At 37.2% G+C, this 26,074-nt stretch overlaps 1 protein-coding gene across 1 annotated transcript in view; it reads right to left on the minus strand.

The window, feature by feature from the left end:
* LOC114653501 (PH domain leucine-rich repeat-containing protein phosphatase 1) overlaps positions 1–26,074 on the minus strand; it is a 235,710-nt gene that overhangs the window by 7,110 nt on the left and 202,526 nt on the right. The window contains 8 exon segments of the mRNA XM_028803859.2: positions 1,370–1,498; positions 1,500–1,550; positions 1,552–1,581; positions 1,583–1,604; positions 2,545–2,739; positions 6,950–7,066; positions 17,430–17,560; positions 20,533–20,695. Of these exon segments, the coding sequence (XP_028659692.2) occupies positions 1,370–1,498; positions 1,500–1,550; positions 1,552–1,581; positions 1,583–1,604; positions 2,545–2,739; positions 6,950–7,066; positions 17,430–17,560; positions 20,533–20,695 (838 nt within the window).

Here is a 26,074-nt window from a genome sequence, read left to right on the forward strand (position 1 = left end):
AAGTACAGGTAACCCAACAGAAGGCAGGCAGAGAGACAGGAATTTGAAACACAAATTACAAAACCTTTTTTTTTCTTCTTTTGGTCACCGGCCCCCTTTTTAAAAGCTGTGCTGACATCCTTTGACCCCAAAAGGCCCTGCACCCTCAGCAGAAGACTAATCAGAGCCACTGCAGGGACTGCTGGCACTTGCAGTTTCAAATTGTAGTTGAGTACAACGCTCTCGGATTGGCTACTTCACAAACCCAAGCCGCGTTATCCTCTACGGTTGCTTCCTGCTCTCTCTACAGTGCATTACTGCCATGAAAAAAGCCACAAAAAATTGCGGAGGATATTTGCGGTTTCCGCTAACAATTATTAGTTAGGTTCTAAGGAAAAATCTGTGAACTGAGGACGCGAACTGTATACCGTGACATCGCGGGGGTCTACTGTATTTTATTTTCAGCAAAAAATTTTAGGTACTTGCCTAACTTCATGCTTTTCTTTAACAGTGTTTCATGATGTCTGAGTGGAATTTAATTATGACATGTGAAATTACACATCTACTACTTGTTGATTAAAACTGAAGGTACAGTAATTATGAACTCGCAAGCTTTAGTAGACTTTTGAAGAAATATTTTTAGCATGGTAGTAATGCAAGTCTCTTTCAATTTAGTGTCACTTGGCAAGATAATATCCACTTTTAAATTTATTGTGGGGTTTAAACAAAAATGTATTCTGGTACATAAAAAACCATGACAAGAAGATGGATTTTCAACATTGCAGCTGCAGAGGCAGTTGACCTGGAGCAAAGGTGAATGCAAGATATTATCAATACACTGAGCACAACTCTCTGGATTTCTTTTTGCTTTTTTCTTATCTATGGGAATGTAGAAAACAGGCTGTCTTTATTGACGTTTGAGGACAAAGGCACTAGGGTAGAAGAGGAAAATACTTAATCAGTGACAGATGCCGACTATTTAAAAAGGACAGGTGACATGTCAAAACAAAGACGAACATTCAGTTATCAAAGTTTGATAGATTTAAACAGTTACTCTGATTATAAACTGATTATTCATGTCAGTTGTACTTAAAAGAACAGTTTGGAAGCGCACAAAGATAGGCATTTATGCCTTACACTACAATGATAAAGTCAAAAATGAGTTTGACTAGTGCTTAGATGTTGACAAAATACTGCGGGCAATTAACCCCTATTCCATGTTCCATCACATTACATTTGTAAGCCAATCTTACGTTCACATTTATTATTACATGTACTGAAACAGCAGAAATTATTTTGTGGATAGATATGTTTTCAATCAATCAATTAGCTCTTTAATTCAAAGGAAACAATATAATTTGTGTCTGACCAGGGCTTCAATTTCTCCTACCTCTGTGATAATACATTTTTGCTGCTTAGTTCTCTGAAGCTCTTCTTCCCAGTTTGACCGTGTGTGTGAAGCAGACAGGAGCAGTGGTTTGCCATCTCTACATAAAACTGCTTGGCATTTTCCCACATTTTGCACTTGTGAGAGTGAAACAGCCTCCAGGATCAAGGGGATCATGTTTTAAAATGGCAGAGTACTGCTGAGCCTCCCAGTTTTTTGCCCAGCAGTTCCAAGTTTCCTATATAAAGAGAAAAGCACCTTTTAAATCAGCCAGATGTTGACTACTTACAGACATAAAAATAAACTTAATGGTTGACAACTAACAGTACAAAATGTAATGATGCCAGTGAACTTTACTTCTGTAGAACCTAATTATATTTAAAGCCCAATGTGACATATGCAACCATATTTATATACTGTACACTTAATTAATAGTTCGTAAGGAAAACTTTAAAAATAAAAATATTAAAAAAAGTAAAGAAATTGTAAAATGACCCTATAGCCTAATAAATAAGCAAACACATAAAACAAAACGTAACCTTCAAAATTGTAGAAAAAACAGCAGCTTGAAGAATTCATGACATATGCAGCTTCTTAATGGAACCAGTAATTTAAACCAAACAGTTTGTGCAGAAAAATGTCAGGAATACATGTCTGTGAATAGCACTTATCAATGACTGCCATTACAAATGAAGACATCACAGTATGTGCACCTTTGATTAGCTATGAAGATTTCTGTTTCAACATCTAGCTGTGAGAAAATAACATTTTCTGTTGATGTATTAAAGAACACTAATCATAGTTTGCTATTTATATTATGTTTGAAATAAAGCCTTAAATGTGCATCTTTCTGATACCATACAGGCTAAATAAAATAAAGTGCTTCTTGATAATACATTTATAGTAACAGGCCAGTAGTACTAATCTGTGTTTACATCATTAAAACACCATTGATAACAAAGTAATTGTGAAAAATGAATAAAAAAAACAAGGATCAAATACTTATTATGTTGACTATGACCAAATTAAACACATTAGAAAAACTGGAGAATGACTGAAAATCACTGTACAGTATTTTAATAGAATTGACTCATACTGGAAATATTCCAAAAGAACCTGAAATGAGAATTTATGAGAAGGCTAAAATGCTGGCAATACAAGTGTTGTGGTATCCCCACCTTTGCATAACAAGAAAAGTATTGGTCATGTACTCCTCTTCGCTCTTGCTCTTATGCAGCTCCTCTGCAAGTACATCACTCATGGTGCACTGCAAAAGAGAAGGCACTTCTGCATTGCGATCTCCATCAAAGACTCCATACACAGCCTCCCTGTTATCACAGAAATTATTGGCACATAGGGCTGCTACACACAACCTGTATAAAGGATGACAGAATTACTTTAACTGTAATTTCTGACAAGCATAAATTAAATTTTGATGATCTCACATTCACTAGCAAGGGCAAATGTTTACATTTTAAACACTTTAGCAGTATTTAATAAAATCACATCCACGAAAAAGGAATTTACCATTTTAAAAAAAGGATGTTAAACTGCTTACAATGGTCTTAAGAGCTGATTACATGCTGAACAAATTTTCACACACCATTGCATTGGCTATTTACATCCCTGACACTTGTTGCACATGGAAATCACAACAGACACAGTATACTCTGTGGTCAGCAAATTTACAACCGATCACCTCAGCTTTTTCATTAGAAATTCTAACGACTTTAATCATGTGTCACTCACTTCAACCTCACCAATTTTTACAATTTGTGAACTGTACAACAAGGGATAATTGGACCCCAAACTTGTTTAATGGCAATGTTAAAGAGGCATAGCAGATCGGACCACAACTTTGTTCAGAGCTACTTTACATTAAATGCTTTGTCCAGCATTGCTGCCAGTCATCAGCAGAACTGTACTGATATGGACAAGAGAAGCTGAGGAGGCTCTATAGGATGTCTTAGAGAAAACTGACTGGGATATGCTTTGTAAGTCATATGGTGAAGACACTGAGGTACTCAGCCAGTGTATTAGAGAATAAATAATGGTTTGTGTAGAGAACATACTTCACACAAAGACAGTATGGTGTTTCTCCAGCAACAAATCGTGGATGATAAAGGACTTAAAGGTCCCACTGAAGAAGAAGATGAGGGAATTCAGGTCTGGTGATAAGGAAGAGATAAAGTGGGTGCAGTCAGAACCGAGGGAAGCAACTTTGAGAGAGGAAATTTTGCTCCTGGGGCAGACTGAAGCGCAAAATACAGCAAAATCATGTCAAAGAAGTGTAGATGACGCAAACTTTTCAGTCCAGGTTTCCCCCAACACTGACATTTTGTGCAAATGACTGAGGTATCAGACTGCCTACTGCTAATCCTTTGTTTTCATACTTTCATTTTAAAAACACAAACATTTGTCTGTGTTTTCATTTTTAGTCCATACTATCTGTCATTTTTGATCCTTGATAATAAAGACTTTTAAAAAGTTCTAAAGTATTGGACACTTTTGTAAACACAGTGTCAGTGTTGTCGTGTGGAGAGGTGAAAACAAGAGTTTTTTCAAAAACTGTACTCTAATCATGCACTGATTAGTTAATACTTATTTTGTGGGCCTTTGCTGACTGGATTCTGCTTATTACAATGTCTGATTCAACTGACTGAAACATCCTTCATGGAAGAAGAAAACATTTTTTAATATAAAGGGCACAGAAGAGTTGCTTACCTACTTGTTGTGCTGCTTACCTGTACAAATCTACATTGTGTTTTGTAAAATATGAATGCTGTATACATGTGTAAGAGGCAAATTATTTATCAGTCAGTACACTTTTGCAATAAGTCCCATGTCCAGTTGCGTTACTGCTAAAGTCCAAATTCAGTGCCCCGTGAAAATCATACTGTAAATAACTCAGTTAACACCCTGTCAAACAATATTTCTTATTTAAACTTATCTGTTCAGTAAGGAGGAGCATTTTCCGCAGTTAAATAAACAAAATGGTACTTAATGAAGTAAATATGTGCAGAATGCAGCCGGGCTCACACTAAAACACAATGCATTAAAGTGAAGACACAGTATAGACACATGCACTTATTTATCTTCTCTACAGAGTTATTTTTACAAATGTTGTTTATCACAAAATGTTTTCTGATTAATGTGGACAGTCCTCTCATGATTGAACACAGAAGTAAACACTTTTTTTCTGTTTCTTTTTTCTTTTGTTAAGGTGGTGCTTTAACATTTGCAATGTTTTCATTTCATTTCATAACATGACAGCTACAAATTTTGAAGACTGTTACTTTCAAATGTTATATGCACATTAATGTGACACGGGCTGCTTAAAAAATGTTCTTTTTCTATTTCAGACAAAGATCGCTACATTTTTAAATGTAAAATGGTAATGTTGATGTACCCTATACCTGTGATCTATATCCCCTTCACCCTTTCACTTCCCAGATTGTCCATCTCTGTTAACCAAGTGAGGCTGGGGAAACTTAACATGACCAAGGCTGCAGGGCTTGATACAATTAGCTGCAGGGTGGTGAAAATATGAGCCAGCCAGATCTGTGAGGTCTTTGAGTACCTGTTCTCTCCCCCACCAAATGTTTGCAAAAACATCCCCTTCCGTGGAAAACATCTTGTGTGGATCCACTGCTAAAGAAGGGGCACTCCAGCATCCTCAAGGACTTCAGATCAGTTGCTCTCACTTCATATATTTAAAGACCATTTAGAGACTGCTCCTGAAACAGCTCCAATCCCTAGTTACAGACAATTGTGATCCACTGCAGTTTGCCTACCAGGCATATATACAGTAGATGTCGAGGATATTCTGATTTATATGCTCAACAGAGCCTACACCCACCTGGACAAAGCCAGTATCACAGTCAGGATCGTGTTCTTTGCTTTTTTTCCCAGTGCCTTTGACACCTACTTATCTCACAGATTAGGAAACAAGCTAAGGGCCATAAATCTCAATGCCATCCAGTGTCTCTTGGATCATGGACTACCTCACCAGCAGATAGCAATTTGTGAGGCTTAATGGCAAAGATATTGGGGTGTAATACCTGGTCACCTCAGGGAACTGCCCTGTCTCCCTTCCTTTGTACTCTCCGCACAATTGACTTCCAGTATAATACCAGCTCTAACCATATCCCCTGTCATAGCTTGTATTGATAATGGAGACAAGTCGAAGTACAGGTGGGTGGTGCAGGACTTTGTTTTGTGCCACAGAGAAAGCCGCCTACAGATCAGCATCAACAAGGCTAAAGAGTTGGTTGTGGACTTCCAGCATGTTAAGGAGCTCCTGAGACCAGTCATTATCCAGGGGGTGGAAGTGGAGGTGGTGCAGAGCTACAAATATCTATATGAACAGCACCTGGACTGGTCCGACAACACAGTGGTGTTGTATTAGAAGGGCTAGAGTAGACTGTACTTCCTGAGCAGACTCTGGTCTTTTGATTTGTGTAGCAAGCTGTTGGAAATGCTGGAGCCAGTGAGTTGTTCTAGGTTGTGGTCTCCTGGGGAAGCAACCTGAGATCAGGCAATACAAAATGCCTGAACGAATTTATCAGTAAAGGTAGCTCCATCAGAGGACTAACTCTGGACACTCTGGTGGCTGTTGTGGAAAAGATGGTGGTGGCAAAATGGGATGCCACCATGAACAATTCTGCCCATCCCTGCTTTTAGCAACAGACTCATTCCATCCTAGTGCAATAAGAAGTGCCTCTGGGGATCTTTTCGGCTTACTGTTATTATGCACTTCAGTGTTTTCTTCCGACGTCCTTTACTTCACTCCAGCTGGAAGCCATAGGAACATAATACAGACTTTAATATGCTATAGTTTTTTGGCATACTATTTATTATATTATATGTTTTAATTTATTTCCTTTAATTGCACTTCAGTTGATATCTTTGTATTGTATGGTTTTGCTGTGGTATCCATTTGAATTTTTTCCTTGGGATTAATAAATTATATCTAATATAATGGTGGCAGGGTGTGAACAATAGCTGACGCCAAGAAATAAAGACACAAATGGCAATTCAAAAATATGGCTTAATATGTACCCCAAACAAATTTTCAGCATAACAAACTTTTTTTTTTTTTTTTTTTTAAAAACTTGTACAAAACAAATTTTGCTACTGCTTCAGGGTAAGGCATTATTTACTTTATGCCATTACCACGGAAGCACATTTTCCCCCAAATATCTATTTATCAAGTGCCCTGTTCTCTGGAACTGCTCTTTCTTCTCCTGCATCTTGTTTCTCCTTAGTAATTTTGCCATTGAAGAATATAAAGAGGCTTTTCACAATTCCAGGATGCATTTAAACACTGCTTCTTTTAAGCTAACTAAAGGCTTATATAGACATCATGTGTCAGCAATCTCTGTATCCTAGAGACAGAATAAAGAAAAGAAAACATTCCTGGCTGGGAAAAATAATCAGACATTAATATATAAGTAAAACCATGAGTGTCAAATGCTTTGTAGCCATGAGGAACTGCACTAACTTTCACACGAGAATGCAATTCTTATACAGAGTGACCATGTTCCCAACTTAAATAAATTTGTATATATTTTACTCTCTTACTTGCTTTTGACACCTGAAACTTCAGTATACCCATGACTCCAAATAGCAGGTGCACCTGAAGTGTCACTAGTTGAGAATGAAGTCGATGACTGATCAATTTTAAAACACCGAATGTTACTATAACAGAAGGAGAAAAAAAATGTTAAACTGGGTTCTGAATTGGCAAAACACACTAATCATGTATATATGGTGTAAAATAAAGGAAACGCAGTTACTCTTACCTTTCACCAGAGACCATGTAAACATGCTTTTTATCCAAATGACACTCTTGTATTTTGCCATATCTTTATTAAGCAATATACCTTTTCTTAAAAAATACACGATGTTTCACTATACAAATTAAGTTTTCACAGACTCTCAATTTTGTTACTAGTGACAATTACCTCACATTTATATGCAGTAGAATGTGCATGATTGCTAAATAACTGTTTATTTCTTTCATTAATACCATACTACTAAAACTAAAAATATACCTCTACAAAAACATTGCCTGAAAATACCAACATCATTATTCCTATTATTAACCAAAACTTAATGTGTGTTTAAAAAACACTATCTGATTTTGTGCTGCTGATGATGGACTGGCTCCCAAATTAGGCCCTATTGCTATTGGGTTAGGCTCTGGTTCATGCAACTGTAAATTATACTAAGAGGTTTAGATAATGGATGGATGACCTAAATAAATCAGTCTTTTGTGCTCTTTGTTGACTGGCTAGCAGAATAGATGGATAGATGGATGGCTCTAGAGATCAATAGCATCAATAAAGAATATTACAGGTTGCAGAAATACAGGCATATAATATCCTGCCAGTTGCATGTAATCAGTTATTTTTTGATTTAGTGAACTTCTGACATATGTAACATTTTCTAAACTGCTCAATCCCAATCAGGCTCATGGGGTTAGGGAGGGTATTGGGGCGGACAGAGCCTATTCCAATAACTCTGGATGTCATCAAAAAGCCTATTTACACTCACTGACACATATCCAGGGTTAATATGGAACTTAACCATCAACCCTGGAACTTAACCATCACATCTTTGTTTATGTGTGAGGAAAACACAGTACAAATGCATAAAACATTAAAATATATAAAGAAACAAACTCTTTTATACATAACATCTTTCTGTAATAATGAATACTTTAAGGGGCTTTACAGTAGGCAGCTATAGTACAATTATTCAAAAGTATTTATTTATGCAAGGATCACTGAAAGGGGCTTTACAATACACAGCAATCAAAAACAAAGTTTTAGGAGCAAACACTGTATTTTCGTCAAGTTTCATGGCTAAGCAATGCATAGCAGTAAACATTCAGTACAATCCACCAACACAAATGATTGTCAGCATTATGCACTGAAATAATCAACTGATTATTTGAATAAGATATGCCTTACGAAAATAGCACAGAGAACAGAACAGAGATATTGCAATGCAGTTCTCAAGAACAGAAGGACAGCAGTGTTTGCTGGTGAGCACCAAATGGCAAGGTTTCTTACTCTTGCCTGTTGCCTAACTTGCACTGCATAGGACCCTCATTCTTCACCTTTGCAGCTTTGGTGGACTGAGCCAAACTGGGCTACGCAGGAAAAAAAACACACATACTAGGCCTTGTCAATTGAAGTTATCCATAAAATGTAACTCTTCTAGTGGAGAAAGAACCAGAACTTGTACATGAGGTTCAGAAATACTGATGATATATACACTACTCAAAAACATTAAGGGAACACTTAAATCACACATTGGATCTCAATGAATGAATAATTTATAGTGGATTTAATAATTTAAGTGAAAAATCTTTAATGAGTAATCTATGCAATTCATTGAGAACAAAATGATTTAACAATAATGTCAATGGAAAACAAAATCACCAACACATGTTGAGGGCTAGATTCAACATCCCACCAAAAATCAAAGTCAAAATTTGAAATCACAGGCTGATCCAACTTTCATAACGGCAACACATGATGTGACTCAGTAGTGTGTATGGACCTCACATGCCTGTATGCACTCACGGCAACATCTGGGCATGCTCCTGATGAGACGGCAGATGATGCCCTGGGGAATCTCCTCACAGACCTGGATCAGGGTATCAGTGAGCTCCTGGACAGTCTGTGGCACTACTTGGCATTGAATGCACTGATACATAACATCCCAGAAGTTTTCTTTTGGATTCAGCCATTGGGAATATGTGGGACAGTCAATGAAGTCAAAGCCTTCATCATTCAGGAACTGTCTGCACACAGACACATGACACAGCATACCTAGACAAGGGCATATCCACTGGGTTAATGAGGCCGGGCATGGTCTTGCACCAGGAGGAACCCAGGGTTCACACAACCAGCATAAGGTTTAGCAATGGCCTAGCATGTGAAGGTCCGTGCAACCCTCCAAGGATATGCCTCCCCAGACCATCACTAACCCACCGCCAAACCGGTCATGCTGGATAATGTTGCAGGCTGCATAATGTTCACTACAGAATCTCCAGACTCTTTAACATCTTTCACATGAGCTCAGTGTGAACCTGCCCTCATTTCTGAGCAAACCTTCTTACGATGGCATGTACTGTATAGATGTGCCATCCTGGAGGAGCCAGAATACCTGCACATGAATCAGCTGTAGGTACAGCCTCATGCTACCAGTAGTGATGAGGATATAAGCAAAACACAAATTTAGAGAAGAATCAGTCAGGAAGGATAAAGAGAGAGCAACTGTCTGTTGCAAAACCATTCCCTTTTCGAGTGGTGTCTTGCTGTTGCCTCTCCAGTGCACCTAATGTCACTTTCATCTGCAGCAAATCAGGTGAAGTTGATTCACAATCGCTTATGCTTCTTAAATGGACAGATTGATATCTCTGAAGTTTAAATGACTTGGTGTTAAGACGGTGATGATTAAGCGTTCCCTTAATTATTTTGAGAAGTGTACTTGGTATCACTTGTATGCAAGAGTGGCCGCCCTTAAATTCAGGAGTTTCCCAGGCAGATATTGACATACTCAGAAGTTCCTAGATGGAGGTTTTGTAATTTGAGTTCCAACAGATGTGAGGACTGCCACAGTGTGAAAATGTCTGGCTATTGTTTGGTGCCCACACACTATAAATTATTCAGGTTATTTTAAGTTTTTAGAAACCCTGGATATGGTCCTCAAAAAGGTACTGTCTACTGTCTCTGTAACCCTAATTGGAAGCTTCAACATTCACGTGGTGAATGGCCTACCTTATGCAATAGAGTGAGGATTAATAAAGGCAGATTTTGGATTTGAAATGCTGTTCCTCACAATTGACAAGGACGGTAATGCTGGTTTAAGATTTATACAGGACAACCTCTGGTTGCCTGCCATGTGAGAATAAGATCCAGGGCAAAGGAAAGGGACTCTCTCTCTCTCTCTCTCTCTCTGTCTCTCAGCAAGCTTGGAAGCATATGGAAATTACTCAGGAGGTGGTGTTAGAATAAGTTGATGGGAATAGGCTGGCCTGTTCAGCCCAGCTTAACCTGTTTCTATCACTAAAGGACAATTGATAAATTAATTCTACTGGACATTTCTTGATTTTACAATGATTTTAGTTGAACTGTTATTCTTGTAAGAGTATAAAGAATGAACTAAGGACTTAATGTTTTGATTTACATTACAAGTAACAGTTGCTCTGATCTCACTTATCTTCAATCAAATTCGCAAGCTGTATTAATATTTGTAATAAAATATAGATGAAAGTCCAGGGACTTCAACTAAGCCACAGATGACAAGCAGTCTGTAATATATTAAAAAGAAAACTGAATCCTCTGGAGTTAACTAAATTAAAATGAAATGCTAGTCTAACATACATCTCAAACAGGAATTAGACACTTGGAAGATGATGTTAGGTTCTGTTCCAGAGTTGGTAAACAAGTTTAGCTCTCAGTATAAACCAACACTTTAAAGACATCATCACCCTTAGGCAGTGGAAACCACTGGGGAAAGTAAAGGCTGAAAACTATACAATAACAGAGGCATGAAGAACACATGAAAAAATACATACAGGCTGAAAAACTATGCAAGTGTAATTTATGTAGAATGATATAATGTTCACTAATTGGCCAGAAGTGGAAAGATAAATGAAATGTTGGCTTTAAAACTGTAAACATTTTATATGACTGACAGCACAAACAAAATGTCAAATATAGCAAACTAAAAGATGCCTTAAAACATTTTATCATACATGATTAAAAAAAACTGACTGTCAGAGTCCATTCGTAATGTTACTTTTCAAAAACTAACATACACTCCTAGCAGTATAAATATGATTTTAAATATCACAAAGAAACAAAACAAAATAAGAATATTTGTAGTCTATTTCTGCAAAATATGTTGTTATTCAGAACTGTAACATTTTGATATTCATTACTTTTTGTATAGTTACCTAAGACTCGTCACTTCAATATCACATCACAGATACTGTATTTTAATGACAGACTAATTTATTTATTACATAATCAATGTAAAATAAGGGAACAGGTTCATGGACTCCAAGTAAGCAATCAGTCCTTCAGTAAAGTACACTGTAAAACTGTTTCAGCCAGTCATTTAATGAAGACTGAAATAAAATTCAATAATGATGGAGAATTAAAAGTTAGTTCCTGAACAACTGTCCATTGCTGAATGCAAAATACATACTCATTCACAATGGACAACGTTTACAGTTGACAATCAATCTAACCAAAATGTGTTTAAAATGTTAAAAGAAAAATGAGAATGAATTACCTGAGAAAAACCAATACAAGTTAATGTATAAACTCTGCAAAGCTATCAGACTTGCATTCAAACTCAAATTTCTAGAACTGTAAGGGTGTACAGTAAACACTGTACCAATATTCTGCCATTTAAAACAATTTATTATAATAGTAGTAACAGGTCAACAAAGATTTTGCCACAGAAAAACTGTGTTTTCAAAGTACTTTTCATGTTGATTATAGAATGTTGATTTTTATATTTTTCTGTCACCCATAATTTTTTAGGCAATATCCATATTACTAACCGAGAATGCTAAACCGGATGATGGACGCAGGCACATCCGGCAATGGGCCGTAGCTGCAAAAAGACGTACTGCGCAGGCGCAAAAAGAGTCCGCGAGAGTCGGCTGAGGAGCCGAGAAAGGTGGACAAAAGAGGGCGAGAGAGGCGGATGAGGGGCCGCGAGAGGCGGACAAGACCACAGAAAAAAGGAGTAAGCACAGGAAAAATGGAGAAATGAGGAAACGCAGGCAAAGCACGAAACACATTGCACACGAAACTAGACCCCAAAAAAAAAAAAAAAAAAAAAAAAAAGAGCCTCGCGCACAACAGCAAGGCACCCCCCCACTACAGGCACCGGACGGGACACACACCAAGAGGGGGATTCAAGAAGCCCATGGAACACAAAAAAAAGAACACAAAACCACCCCACAGACCCTACAAGCAAGGGACGGGACACACACAAACAGGGAGATTCAACAAGACACAGGAACACAAAAAGAAAGAAGACGCTCGCGCGACAACAATCCTCAACCCCCCCCCCCCACACACACACATCCATAAGAAGTGACACCCAAAGCCACATATTCTAAAGTGAACATCAACACCTTCACACTAGGCAGCATAGGTGTCAGCATAGGTGGATCTCCTTACAATAAAGCACTATTAACCGTTCAACTGCAGAAAAGGAAACATATTAACAGTGAGTGCAATACTCCTTATTACTTATCCATATTTCGCATGCTGAGAAAGAAACAAGTCATGAATACACGGTCACGGGTACAAAACGAAAAGGAAAGGATAACAGGAACAAACACACGAACACGAAAGAAACAACAAAATAGACGGCTATGCAGCATAGGTGGATCTCATTACAATAAGGCACTATTAACCGTTCAACCGCAGAAAAGGCTCCATATTAACAGTGAGTGCAATACTGCTTATTACTTATCCATATTTCTAAAAGAAAAAATGACTCGACTCCAAAAACGCAAAGCTCAACTAAAGCTTCTAACTAACGATGTACCTAAAAGTAAAAACTTTATGAACTGCATTAGATCCTACAATAGTTCATTTAATATGCACAAATCTACGTCCTAGATCCACATGACGCAAACTATCAATCAAAGTGCTGCATCGCAACAGGCACGGATTCAAAACGAAACACCTCCCGTCTCAGACATACGTTAATGGCAGCGAAGGCTACAACGGGCTTCTCACACAGCACAGGCAAATCGATTACAGCTCCAAAACAACACGTCCCAAATACTACACATGCAACAACGCGCCTCTCAAACAGCACAAGCAAAACATACACCAGGAAAATTCATTAGGATTAATGCATGTCATTTGCAATCATTGTCATTCACTTCACTTCCCTGAAGAAACAACTGTCAATACAAGTAATACATTTACACGTTGTTGTCAAAAGGGTCAAATTAGACTGCCTTCTTTACATTCATATACTGAATATCTACAGAAGCTTATAACTGACGATGTACCTGAAAGTGAAATCTTTATCAACTACATTAGATCCAAAAAATCGGAATCCACTATGAACATTAACGGTGGCACTGCACGTGACATCCGTCTTGAAAAAATGTTGTTTATTGATGAATGTTCAATGGCATGAACAAACGTTTATGAATAATAATATTCGATTTAGAGGAAAGGTACTTTTATGAGGAGGAGATTTTAGACAGTGATTAGCTATTCTTCCAGATGCCATTCACTCAGCTATTGTTCAGTGCACCTTAAAATACGCAGACAATTGGCATTGCTTTCAAAAGATACAGTTACTAAAAAAGATACGATGTCCAGAACCAGATCATAACAATTGCTTATTACAACTGTGAGATGGTACACTCACCAATACAGATGGACTTCAGCCACATATTATTACAATTCCTCAAGCCTTTATCTGCGACGACTTAGTTACAGAGAGATTTGGAACAGCAATCTCATTAGACCAAATGCCCCTTTTAACACAACGCACTATATTATGTCCAAAAAATATTAATGTGGAAAACATAAATACCCAAGTCATTCCATTACTTCCTGGAAAGACACAACTCTTTCTAAGCTCTGACAAACTTGACTCTGATCACAACAATAACCATCTTAAATGACCTTACAAGTTCTGAGCTGGAATTACCTTTTACACTTAAACGGCGTGTACAAAGAAATTTTCAAATAAACCTTTACACTGTGCCACACACTTTATTGTTTGCTTTCTATTTGCATCATCTACACCGTCACACTATTCTATATCTCATTCATACATCACGCTCTTTGTCATTCCCAACACCAGGGGTTGGCGAGCGAAGCGAGCAGGGGGCAGAGCCCCCTAGTATGACACATTGTGGACCACCGGGGCGTGTACAGCTGCCCTAACCCTGACACAGACAAGCAGGACACGAGTTCTCACACAGAACACCTTTATTTATAGCTGTGGAGCATTTTGTTTCTGCTCCCCAAGGCACAGTACATAAAGCACAGCACAGTCCTCTTTCCTTCTCTCTGCCTCCCCTCCTCTCCCAGAAAGCTTTGCCAACTTCCTCCCAAATCTGGCTCCCCAAATGGATTGAGGCAGTTCCTTTTATTCAGGAGCCTCTTCAAGATTACCTGGAATTACTCCCAAGTGTGGTAGAAGTCCACTACTGTATAGGGCTCTGCAGCTCCCCCTGGTGGCCCCCACAGAACCTAGCAGGGCTGCACCAAACTCCAGCTCTCAGCAGGTGAATCCATGGTGCCTCTCAGGGGAGGTATTGCCTCACTGATGCCCTCTCCCCCAGTCCTTTCATTCTGTTGGGGTCCTGACCAGGTAATAGCCGTGGCCGCCCGTCATAATATATATACTATTTATAAGGTGTTTGGGTTTCTGAAAGTTAAATTCAGTATTAAAATGTGTTTATTACTGAATAAATATATGATATAGTTTATAACATTTTATAACTTTCTACGAAAGGTTTCCTGAGGACATTTCTGAAATGGAAAAGCGATACTCAGGCAAATAGTCCCAGTATGCTTATTTATTATTATTATTATTATATACTTAAGAGGGCTATTCCTGAGGCCAAGATCAGCACAACATTGTATACTTCTACCTTTTAAGTGAAATGCTCTCAGCATGTTGTGTATGTATATACAGTAGAACCTTGGTTTGCGAGCATAATTCGTTCCGGAAACGTGCTCGTAGTCCAAAGCACTCGTATATCAAAGTGAATTTCCTAATAAGAAATAATGGAAACTCAGATGATTTGTTCCACAACCTAAAACTATTCATATAAAAATGAATAATACAAAATATAAAGTAAAAATACTGTGGTGTTATGGATCCACAGCTCTCCCACCAAAGGCCATTTTTAATTAAATAAATAATCGCCGCGCTTGCTGCTTAGCGAGGGGGCGTGGTGGCTATAGCAAGCCGCAGGGCGATCTGCGATGTGGGCGTTTTTCACCTAGGTGCACAGGTGGGAAACTGCCCACATCCATGATTGTTCCTGTGGCTAATGGGCTGCAGCTGCCATGTCCTCCCCGCATATATAGCGAAGCGCGAGCCGGTTAAGGGAGAAGCAGGAGAACTGCCAGGTAAAGGACACCGGGCTTTAGATTGATTTTAAAAGACTGCCTTCAGTATTGCTTTGTTTTAACCTCGTTTTAAAGGAATGTTCTATTTATTTATTTTAATCACCACGTTTCATTTTATGGATTATTTATTTATTGAACATTAAACGACTGCACTTTACTTTGAACGTTTTGTTTGGATTGATTAATAAAAGCACTTTGCACTTTTTAACCATCCTCTTGCTCAATTGTTTATTGCCTCACTGACTAGCTCATCAGTGACATTACTGACGGTGTTGGGTTCAAGGGCTCCCTAATAGAAGAGGAGCATGGAGCTGAACCCGCATTGTCACAAATACATAAAACAAATTAACCTGCACTTTACCTTTGAAAAGAATCATGGCTGGTGTGAGTGAGTTTCTAAACTCTTGTGGGATTCCACCCAACGGGACGACATGCGGAAGAGCGTCCCAAAGCAATCGCAGTCTCCCAGGGTTGTAGCAGTTCGCCGTAAAAGTGAATCCGAAAATATTGCGGACATGCTATAAGCGCCTGCCGTCGATGGGTGCTACAAGGAACAAGGAACATTATAAATGTGCAGGGCCCTGCCTGACTGCTGTGTCTGTTTCAAGCTGAATAAAGCTGATGTTGCTAAAGTACTGAGACTCAGCTTTGTGTTTTAATGTGCAAGATGGGGACTTGCACATCACAGCACACACGTGCGCGCGAGCGAGCACACACACATACACACGTGCGCACAAATGAGCACACACACATACATACACACACAAGCGCGCGCACACACACAGTCACAATGCTATAATGCTGTAGTAAACAGTATACGCTCGTATGGATGTTTACTATGAGCGAGGCACGCCGACTCAGACAGAGAATAGGAGACAATTGCCCACAATCCCGCAGCAAGAGAGAGAACCATCAGCTCAGTTGTGATCACATGACGCTCAGCAGACAAAGAGTACACAAACTACTTGTGCTTTAAGACCTCGCTCATTTATCAAGTCAAAATTTATTAAAAATTTTTGGTCGTCTTACAAAACACTCGTAAACCAAGTTACTCGCAAACCGAGGTTCCACTGTATATATATTCATTGCATTCGTAGTCTGAGTCCCAACCTAATTGTATGGCTAGTTACCTACCAGGTAATGCATGTGGTTGGTCTGCCCTCGGCAAACATTTGCCACGATGCCCTCTTCAGTTGCAAGAAGCAATCATGGAATGTTGCATAGTTTACTGTCAAATAATGCAAAGAGTATGCAACACGTGTTTCGCCCTCATTTGGGCTCAAAAGGCATAGCACACGCCATGGCGCAGCTTAAAGGGGCTTCGTCTCTGACGCTGACGTCCAATCCCCACGAGGGGAGCAGTACAGTGTGTACATGTGTCGCGTACTCTTTGCATTATTTGACAGTAAACTATGCAATATATTTTATATATATATATATATATATATATATATATATATATATATATATATATATATATATATATATATAGTTTAAATAGAAGTCTACTATAAATTTTAACCCAGTGCTGCTTAATATCCTTGCATGACAGAGAAAGTCTGATTAGATATCTGAATTTGTCACAAAAAAAAAAATATAAGATCACCAGTACTGATTAAAGTGACAAAATAAAAAAATACATTTTGATACCTGTTGAATTAGGTTTTAGGCTGAGCAGAAACCTGTCTACAACTATCCTGTAATTTCCTGCTACTGTAGGAACACCCATCATCAACAAAGAGTGACTGAAAACTAACTAAATAAAATACTGACAAGGGAAAAAAATCTGCATAAAACACAGAAAATGGTACATCATATAATTTAGTGGACACCTGTAATTTCTGTAAATTAATTAAACAAAGATACAGCAAAGATTTCTTTAAATAACAGGTATAAATCTTCCTTACTTCAGTAGTTCCAAGGTTTTATGATCTAGAGTCAGCCTAGGATTTCCAGTTAGGTCCAGTTCCTGTAGTTTTGGAGGCAGATTTTCAGGTAAGGTGATCTCACTCAATTCATTACAACTCAAATCAACACACTGAAAAAACAAGAAAATATATTATGTTGGACAGAATCCCGGAACATTAGACTCCAAATGTTTTCTTATCTTGACTGATTTATTTGCACACCTTCTTTTACAGAATGCAAATCAAATTTTAAACATAGAATTTATTTCTCTGTTTTAATTGCGAATGATCAACTGTACTTTTTTGCACTACTAATGTGAAATATTGCAGGTATAATAAACACATAAATTTGGCTCTCATTCCATGCTCCAGCTGTCCACAATATAATTACAGAAAACATGAAATTAAACAAAAATTAATAAAGTTTTTGAATATACAAAATGTGTAGAAGTGCACAAGCAAAGGTATGTTAACTATCTGGTATCAGATTTCTATTAGAAACGGAACAGAACTTGAAATATGGTATATGAAATGAGTCATCCTCTAAATTTATATTTTGGGGTCATTGTTAAAAAGTATATTTATTATTTTATCAGTCCAAAGCACCTTACACCAAAACATTTCTATAGTTTTACTTAACTATTGCTTTGTATAACTTTTGTGCATCTTGTACATCTTGCCTTTACTTGAGCAACTCTCCTCACCTTTAATTTTTTAAAAATTATTCTCAAAGTGTTAAGATATCTTTTAGATATCTTTTAATTACCTTCCCTGCTTTGTGAAAGTCTATTTCCTATTTTTTCAAGTCCTCAAACAGTAGCTTAGTGGAATTTGCTGTTGTATATAGGCACAACATCCTGGAAGGACAGAAAAATTTGTGTATTTACTCAATTTTTAAAATATTCTATCTTCATTTGGCTTAATTTAATACCTATAGAGTCACATTTTAGTGTTTTCAAGTTTCACTGAACCTATGAGAAATAGCACCCATACTTTTGCACTTTTAAATTTACTTGTTTCCACATCTGGTAAATTCAACAGATAAATATTATGTATTATTATTATCCTTAGAAGGCTGGCTTCCTTCAACATCTGCAATAAGATGCTGCAGATGTTCTATCAAACAGTTGTGGCGAGCGCCCTCTTCTACGCAGTGGTGTGCTGGGGAGGCAGCATTAAGAGGAAAGACGCCTCACGCCTGGACAAACTGGTGAGGAAGGCAGGCTCTATTGTTGGCATGGATCAATTATGGAGAATCCACTGCATCCACTAAATAATGTCATCTCCAGACAGAAGAGCAGCTTCAGTGACAGACTGCTGTCACGGTCCTGCTCCACAGACAGATTGAGGAGATCGTTCCTCCCCCAAACTATGCGACTCTTTAATTCCACCAGGGGGGGTAAACGTTAATATTTAACATTATACATAGTTATTGTCTGTTTTTTTCACCTGTATTATTATCATTCTTTAATTTAATATTATTTATTGTATCAGTATGCTGCTGCTGAAGAATGTGAATTTCCCATTGGGATTAATAAAGTATCTATCTATCTATCTATCTATCTATCTATCTATCTATCTATCTATCTATCTATCTATCTATCTATCTATCTATCTATCTATCTATCTATCTATCTATCTTAAATATACTGAAATGTGCCATGCGAAAGTCTGCACTTGGTAGAGGTGTTGAGTTACTGCCTTTCGTTTGGTAATTCAGTAAACATATGCAATTTAACAAGGTGTGCCAAAAGCTTTTCCTACAACATGAGGCGGACTGAGCAATTACATCATTATAAAAAGTCAAAATATTAACATGCAAATGTATACTTTTAAAGTACTGTAAATAAAACATGCATGCTTGTTAAAATAAGACAAAAACAAAAAGTCAATCAAATAAAGACATTACAGTAAGTCAATTTAATTAAACAGACAGAATGAATTCATGATTATGAGTTTATGTGAGGTAAATCAATTAGTTAGGTACACCTATAGTTTATAGTACATGCATTCTCCAGAAAACATTAAAGATTAACAACATAACATACACAATGACTCTCATTAAATGATTACATTTAACATTTAGACTAACAATTAAATTCAATTTAAAAAAAAAAAAAAAAAAAAAATTTATATATCTATCTTACTCTATTGATGAGTGTAAAGTTTCTAGTATATGTATTTGCATATGTATGTTTAATTTACATATGACTGTTGGCATTCACATATGTGATCGTTCCTTATACTGTTTTACCCTTACTTGCCTTTTTATATGTAAAACCTATTTCTGTGTAAATTCTGTTCATACACAAACCAAATGAATTTATCTATATGGAAAAATGAAGTTTAAGCTGAGCTGATAAAATGCACTTTTATTTATATCCATTAATTATTAGTAATACAAACTATTACCAATATATTTAGTTAAAATAAAACACAATTGTACACAACAAAAATATAAAGCAGAACATAAAAAGACGGCAACAACAAGATACCATGAAGGATCAAGCAAAGTTCAGTTTGCATATTGATAATACATTGTTGTATTGTCACTAATATTTATATACACTTAATAATCCTCAGGATTCTTCCTAGAGAAATAGAAAGGTGCATATAAGACAAATATTAAATGCATGTTGGAGTGTATTTGTGGTGAATTTCATAAAAGCATTCCATTTCTTTTGTTATCATTTATCCAGAAGGTAAATTAAAATCACAGTAAAACACAAAAGATGACAAGTAACAAAAAGCAGCAGCAGCATGCTTTCTTTTAAATGTTGATAAGAATGTTAAAACAAATTATTTAGGCACTAAAGAAACAATGTATTTCTTAAAATTAGAGTTCATTCGCAAAAAATGTCAATTTCAGTTCAAATTTAAGTTACTACTTATTTTCTCCAGTACCCAAGTGAGGAATTTAAGAAAGATATATTTTCAAATTCATCTAATTTCAATTATAATTTTTAGATGTAACCTTCACTATAAACTTAAAAAAATTTAATGTGGTCTTCTGTAATTGACCTGGAAATTATATATATCCATAAAAATAATTCATCCACTCTAAAAAGTACAGTAGAAGTAGCTTGAGTTTTAATGTCATTACCTTTACTTCCATAAGCTGCATGACTTCAGGGAAGACTTCAATACAGTTTGAGTGTGCAATGACAGTGTGCATTCGCCTGCAGTTCATGATTGTAGTTGGAATGGCTTTAAGGTTATTTCCACTTAGATTCACTTCTTCAAGCTCTTCCAACTTGGCCATTTTACTGTATAGGAAAGAGTAAATTTTTTTATTGAAATATTAAAAAAAGATCTGCACTTCCAAGAATGGAAAGTAAATACACTGAACAGCCAGCTGGTAGATTATTTACCACATTTAAATTTATTGTTCATCAGTGAAAACTACCACATGAAAAATTTTTAGAAACTTTGTATATTTTTCCATCTAAATAAGTTAGCAAAGTGTACTCTAAGCCGCATATTTAAAAGCCCTGCAACACTACCTGGACCATGTAGATCATTTTAAAAAAATGCACATAGGTGTTCCACCAGTTTAAGCTGGCTGGAGTGTATACTGGCAATATTGGGTGCTTCCATGAAGTAACTCTGGACTGAGCAACAGCCTATTGCAGGTCACACCCATGTACCAGCCGCACTTGGTGTTTGAAGTTGAATTTAGAATCTCCAGTCAACCTAATGTAAATCTTTGAGAAGTGGTAGAAAAACTTAAGTGCTAGGGAAAAAATAATAATTTGTAACACTAGGGGGCTTCGCTCGCCAACCCCCGTATTTGGTTTTCCGGATACACACTTTTAAGATTTTTTTTTCCTTGAATTATTGCTATTTCATTAGTTTCGCTTTTATTTCAGAACTTCTGTAAAAACAATATTTGTAATCTTGCGAATCCCAATATGCTGAATCTTTTTAATGAGGTCAGGATAGGTTTCTCTGTTTGGAATTTCAGCATAGACAAAACGATCTACATCATCAGCATTTAATAATTTTTTTTTTTTACAAAGTAACAAAGTAAGTAGAGTTCTGCATTGGACTCCTGTCTGTAAAGTTGTGCTATTTTCCTCTCACAGTTCCAAAAGTACATGGGTTTACCAAGGTGATACCCCAGCTTTTGTCTAGGTTTTTGTACAAGGGCTAGGCAGAATGTTTTTGACTCCTGGGGAAAATTTATGTTTTTAAATAAGCAGACAGATAAATATATATATATTAACAAAGTAACCAATAAATGCATGTTCGGTAAACTCCGTTTTTGAAATTCTCAAGATTCTTTATTTGTCACATGCATAGTTATACATGACAACACGCAGTGAAATGCATCCTGATCCGCTTATCAAAAACTGTGCAAAGTTAGAAGAATATCAGTTAGATTAACAAAAAGTCATAGATCGAAAGGTAACAGTAGAGTAGAACATAATAAATAAGTAAAATTATGTGAATAAAGTAGAATTAAGTGTTAAGGTGCAATAGTGTAGTAATTATTGTGCAAAACCAAAGCTAGACTGGTGCATAGTTAAATGAGGCAGTTTGTTTGTTTGCGCTACTGCAATCTTTACTTTTTTATATTTTCTAATTTTCCTATTTTCATATCCTTTAACTTTCTCCACATGTGTATAGCGCCAACTTTTTTTTTTTTTTTGAGCCTTTCTAATTTCCCTGGTTTCATAATCTCTAACTTGCTCTGCATGTGTTTAGCGCCAACGTTTGTAAACATCTCTATGATGTTCTACTTTGTCATTTTACTCACTGTCATTTATTTAAGAGCCGGATTGGACGTGCTTTTTTTTCAATTCCTCTTGTTCCGGGCTGATAATTACTTTCCTTATTTTCTGAATTTGCACCTCGATTATTCTTTTTTGATCTTTTTTCTGTCCAACGCATTTGAGTCTCTTTTCTCAGCACTTTTCTTTCTTCTTCGTTTAATTGTCGATGTTTCATTTCTACCCTATTCATTTCATTTCTACCGTATTGACCTTATACACTTTATATGCACTGAGCCCTGAAGCTGTGTGTGCTGCGTGACTGCCTTTACACTACTGATTTGTTTTTTTTTTTGATATTGCTTGTAAGTAGGGTGAGTCTTCCAAGACTCTCGTTCTATGTTCCCATGAGACACACCGTGGCAGGTCTCTTTCGTCTCGCGGGCCTTTAAATTATCTTCCGAGAAAAATCACTTATCGTAGACTATCAAGACAGGGGACAGGATTTCTTTTTATAATAGAGAGATATGAAAACATACTAAAATGTAATTGGTAATTCAACTGACAAAAAAAAGTTGCATTTTACAATGCATCTGCTGGGAAGATGTTTTGGAATATTAATCTTGTCCAAATAGCCATCCATCCATTTTCTGATTCTCTTTACCAGGGTTTAGGTGAACTGCTGAATATCTTGGCATAATTAGGCACAGAGCAGGTACCATCCCTGGATAGGGGTTGAGCTCATTATATGGCACACTCATGCCCACAGTACCATCCCTAGATAGGGGCTGAGCTCATTATATGGCACACTCATGCCTACAATCTATGTATTTACAAATGCCAGTTAACCAAACAGAGAAACCTTTGTAAAGTGGGAGGAAAGTTGGAGTTCCCCCAAAAAAAACACATGGAGAAAGTACAACCACCCCATCCCACCCCTCAGGCAGTGGCCATGACTGTGATTCAAAATGACACTGCAATTGTGACATGACGGCACAAAGCAGTGTGGAACCACGCTGATGTTCTCAATAAATGTTTCCAAAATGTTTTAGCATATGCTGGTGGCTAAACAGATGCCAGGTTTAATGAACACTTGTTTTTCACATTTGTTGGAACAGTCACGTTACATTCATTTTTACAACACCTGATAATACATGATGTCTGAGAATAGTGTTTTTTTATAGACTTCGAAAATTTCAGAGGTAAAGGAATAGATCAGTCTGTGCTATTCATTTCATAAACTCACAATTTTAATAGAAGAAATCTTTAGCTAATTTCCAATATTAAAGAACAAATACAGCAGCAAGAGAACAAAAATAATAGTAGACAAAATGAAAATGTTACGTATGCAGTGGCAACAAATAATGATGATTTGCTTGTGAAATGTGCAAGAATATTGATTTAAAAACTTTAAATTTTAGTACTTAATTTTCAATGCTGGGAACTGTGACGATGCGAGTTCTCTTCAGGCTCCCAACGTCCTTATGGAAGCACTGAACCCAACACCACCAGTAATGTCACTGAGTTGAGCTGACAAATGGGGACAAATCTCACATGATGCCAGGGATATATTCAAAGGTGAAAAAGTGCTTTTATTAAAACAATCAAAACAAAGTGCAAAAGTGCAGTGTCCAAAGTTCCATAAATAAATCCATAAAACCAAGTGTCCAGTGGGGATAAAAACCATTCAATAAATACATCCTTTAAAATCTGAGGTAAAAATGCAGAAGTTAAAAAGCAGTCTCTCACTTCCTTTGCTCTCCGGCCCACCTCCATCTTTCTCCCCAGCTCACCCATTGCTCGAAGCCGGCGGAGACCAACAGCCACGAGCTCCTTCAGCTAACCTCCGTCTTGGCCCCCTTCTGGATGTCACTGCCAGACTGCCGAGGTCAGCTCTCCTCCCTCAATCCTTCACGCACCCGCTCCTCAGATCCCATGGGAGGACACCTCTCTGCTCACCCCACTCGCTAATTTTCAGTGGGGCGAACTAGCCCCTAGAGCGCCACCATCTAACGCTCCTTCACAGGGCCCCAGCTCATTCTGTCTCTTCATTATAGGTGGCCAGATCGTACCCACTAAGACTGCTCTTTCCAGTCCTTTAACTTCCTTTTTCTTCCTCCATCCCTACTGATTTCTCGAGTCATCTCTCTTTTCCTTCCACTTCTAGCTTCGATTTTTTTCTTTCCAATTTATCCTTCCCACTCTCGTATACATCCATCTATATATACACACACACCTATGGGTGTCTCTGTGGGCGCAGCTCCTTAATCACATGCCACAGGAAGCCAATGAGACAAACAAGAACGACCGCACACACACGTGCAGGTGCGACTTGCTCCGATCACCTCATTAACTCCCCGCAGTTGTGCAATCATGCCCACAGAGAACGGCACGGCTATACTGATTTAAAAACCGACCTGCTATACCATAGGAACATTTTACACCATCTTCCTAAGGTAAACTGGACGTATGTCTAATGCAAATGTTTTGGTGACTTGTGTGCTAACATTTTGACACCCTGCGCAGATTTCAGTTGAAAATAAATTAACGTAATCTCTGTTGGTTACAGTCATCATTTATAAGTTGAATTTAACATAATGAAAAGACAACAAAACAATAAATGTAGAATATGCAAAACTATGGGCACACAGTCAGTAAGTTCATATTAACACTTCCAAAATCAGATATCACAGCTTCCAAATGTACAAAAATTCAAATGTAATTGCAGCCTAATAGACAGGTTGAAGAAATAATACATACACATTTCATTTACAAGTTGAAAATATGTTTCTCCCCCATTTCTTGTCTCTAATATTAATAAACAATAAACACAGGAACTTGGCCTTTCATATTATATATCCTTACATGTTACAATATACTGTGATTATTTTAAATGTAACAATACACTGCGTCTCTTTAAAAACTAAATATACATTCTCCAGTAAATAGTAAATGTTATTAACTTGTGTAGCCATCTGATTACTAGCCTCTAGCTCATAACACAGCTCCAGAAGTTATTAATCTGATGTGGCTCACACAAAAATGTGAGCATAAGGCTCATAGTGGACAAACCACAACAAAATCCACTGATCTCAAATAAAATCAGCCAACACAGAGGATTAATGAAAAAAGCACAACACTGGGTCCAGAACAATATTTCTGGCTCAAGTTTAGACTTTTACTGTGTATTTTCTCAGCACAGGAGGCATTGCTCATATATGAAAATGCTTCACGGCTGACATTTGTACTGGTGGACCAGAGGATATACTCACTGATGCTTTGAATACAGTGAAGACAATTTTGACAATGGTTTGCAAGAACTTCTTTAACAACAATACTGAATAATCTGGAGTTTTCAGAGATAATGAATTCAGCTTTAAAAAAAGGTGTCTATCTTTGTAGATTTGTTGAATGTGTGCTTAATCTGTCATCAACAAAAACACACACCTGAAAGGGCATGCCCGAGAGAAACTGCCAGTCTGATCTGATTCTGAATAATAAGTTGATGTTAGGTTTTTGTGCTAGTTTTGTATTATGTACAGTATATGAAACCAATGTTGAATCATAAGACTGCTTTTAAGAGCACCTGGTACCACAGCACCTTTGAACAAAATTTCAGTGATTGACTTAGAACTTGTGTGATTTGACCTGAGGTTGTAAGTTCAGTAAACTTGGGTAAAAAGAGGTATTGAGCCATCAGCTGATCACCACTTGAACGTCTAATGTTTAAAACAAACAGATGTAAATAGACTTGGAAGACCAGAACATTAAGTTAGGATGTACGGAGAATCAGTAGCATATTCCTCATACCTGAGATGAATTCAACTCTCACTTCTACAAGAGTCTCTTCCTGCAGCTTGGAGCCAGTTAGGGATAATGTTTAATGTTTAAAGGCAGTTTCAATGGTTTTAAATGGTGGGGTGTGGTGTCACA

The sequence above is a fragment of the Erpetoichthys calabaricus genome, chromosome 6 (genome assembly GCF_900747795.2).
Source record: "Erpetoichthys calabaricus chromosome 6, fErpCal1.3, whole genome shotgun sequence".
In the NCBI taxonomy this organism is placed as follows: domain Eukaryota; kingdom Metazoa; phylum Chordata; class Cladistia; order Polypteriformes; family Polypteridae; genus Erpetoichthys; species Erpetoichthys calabaricus.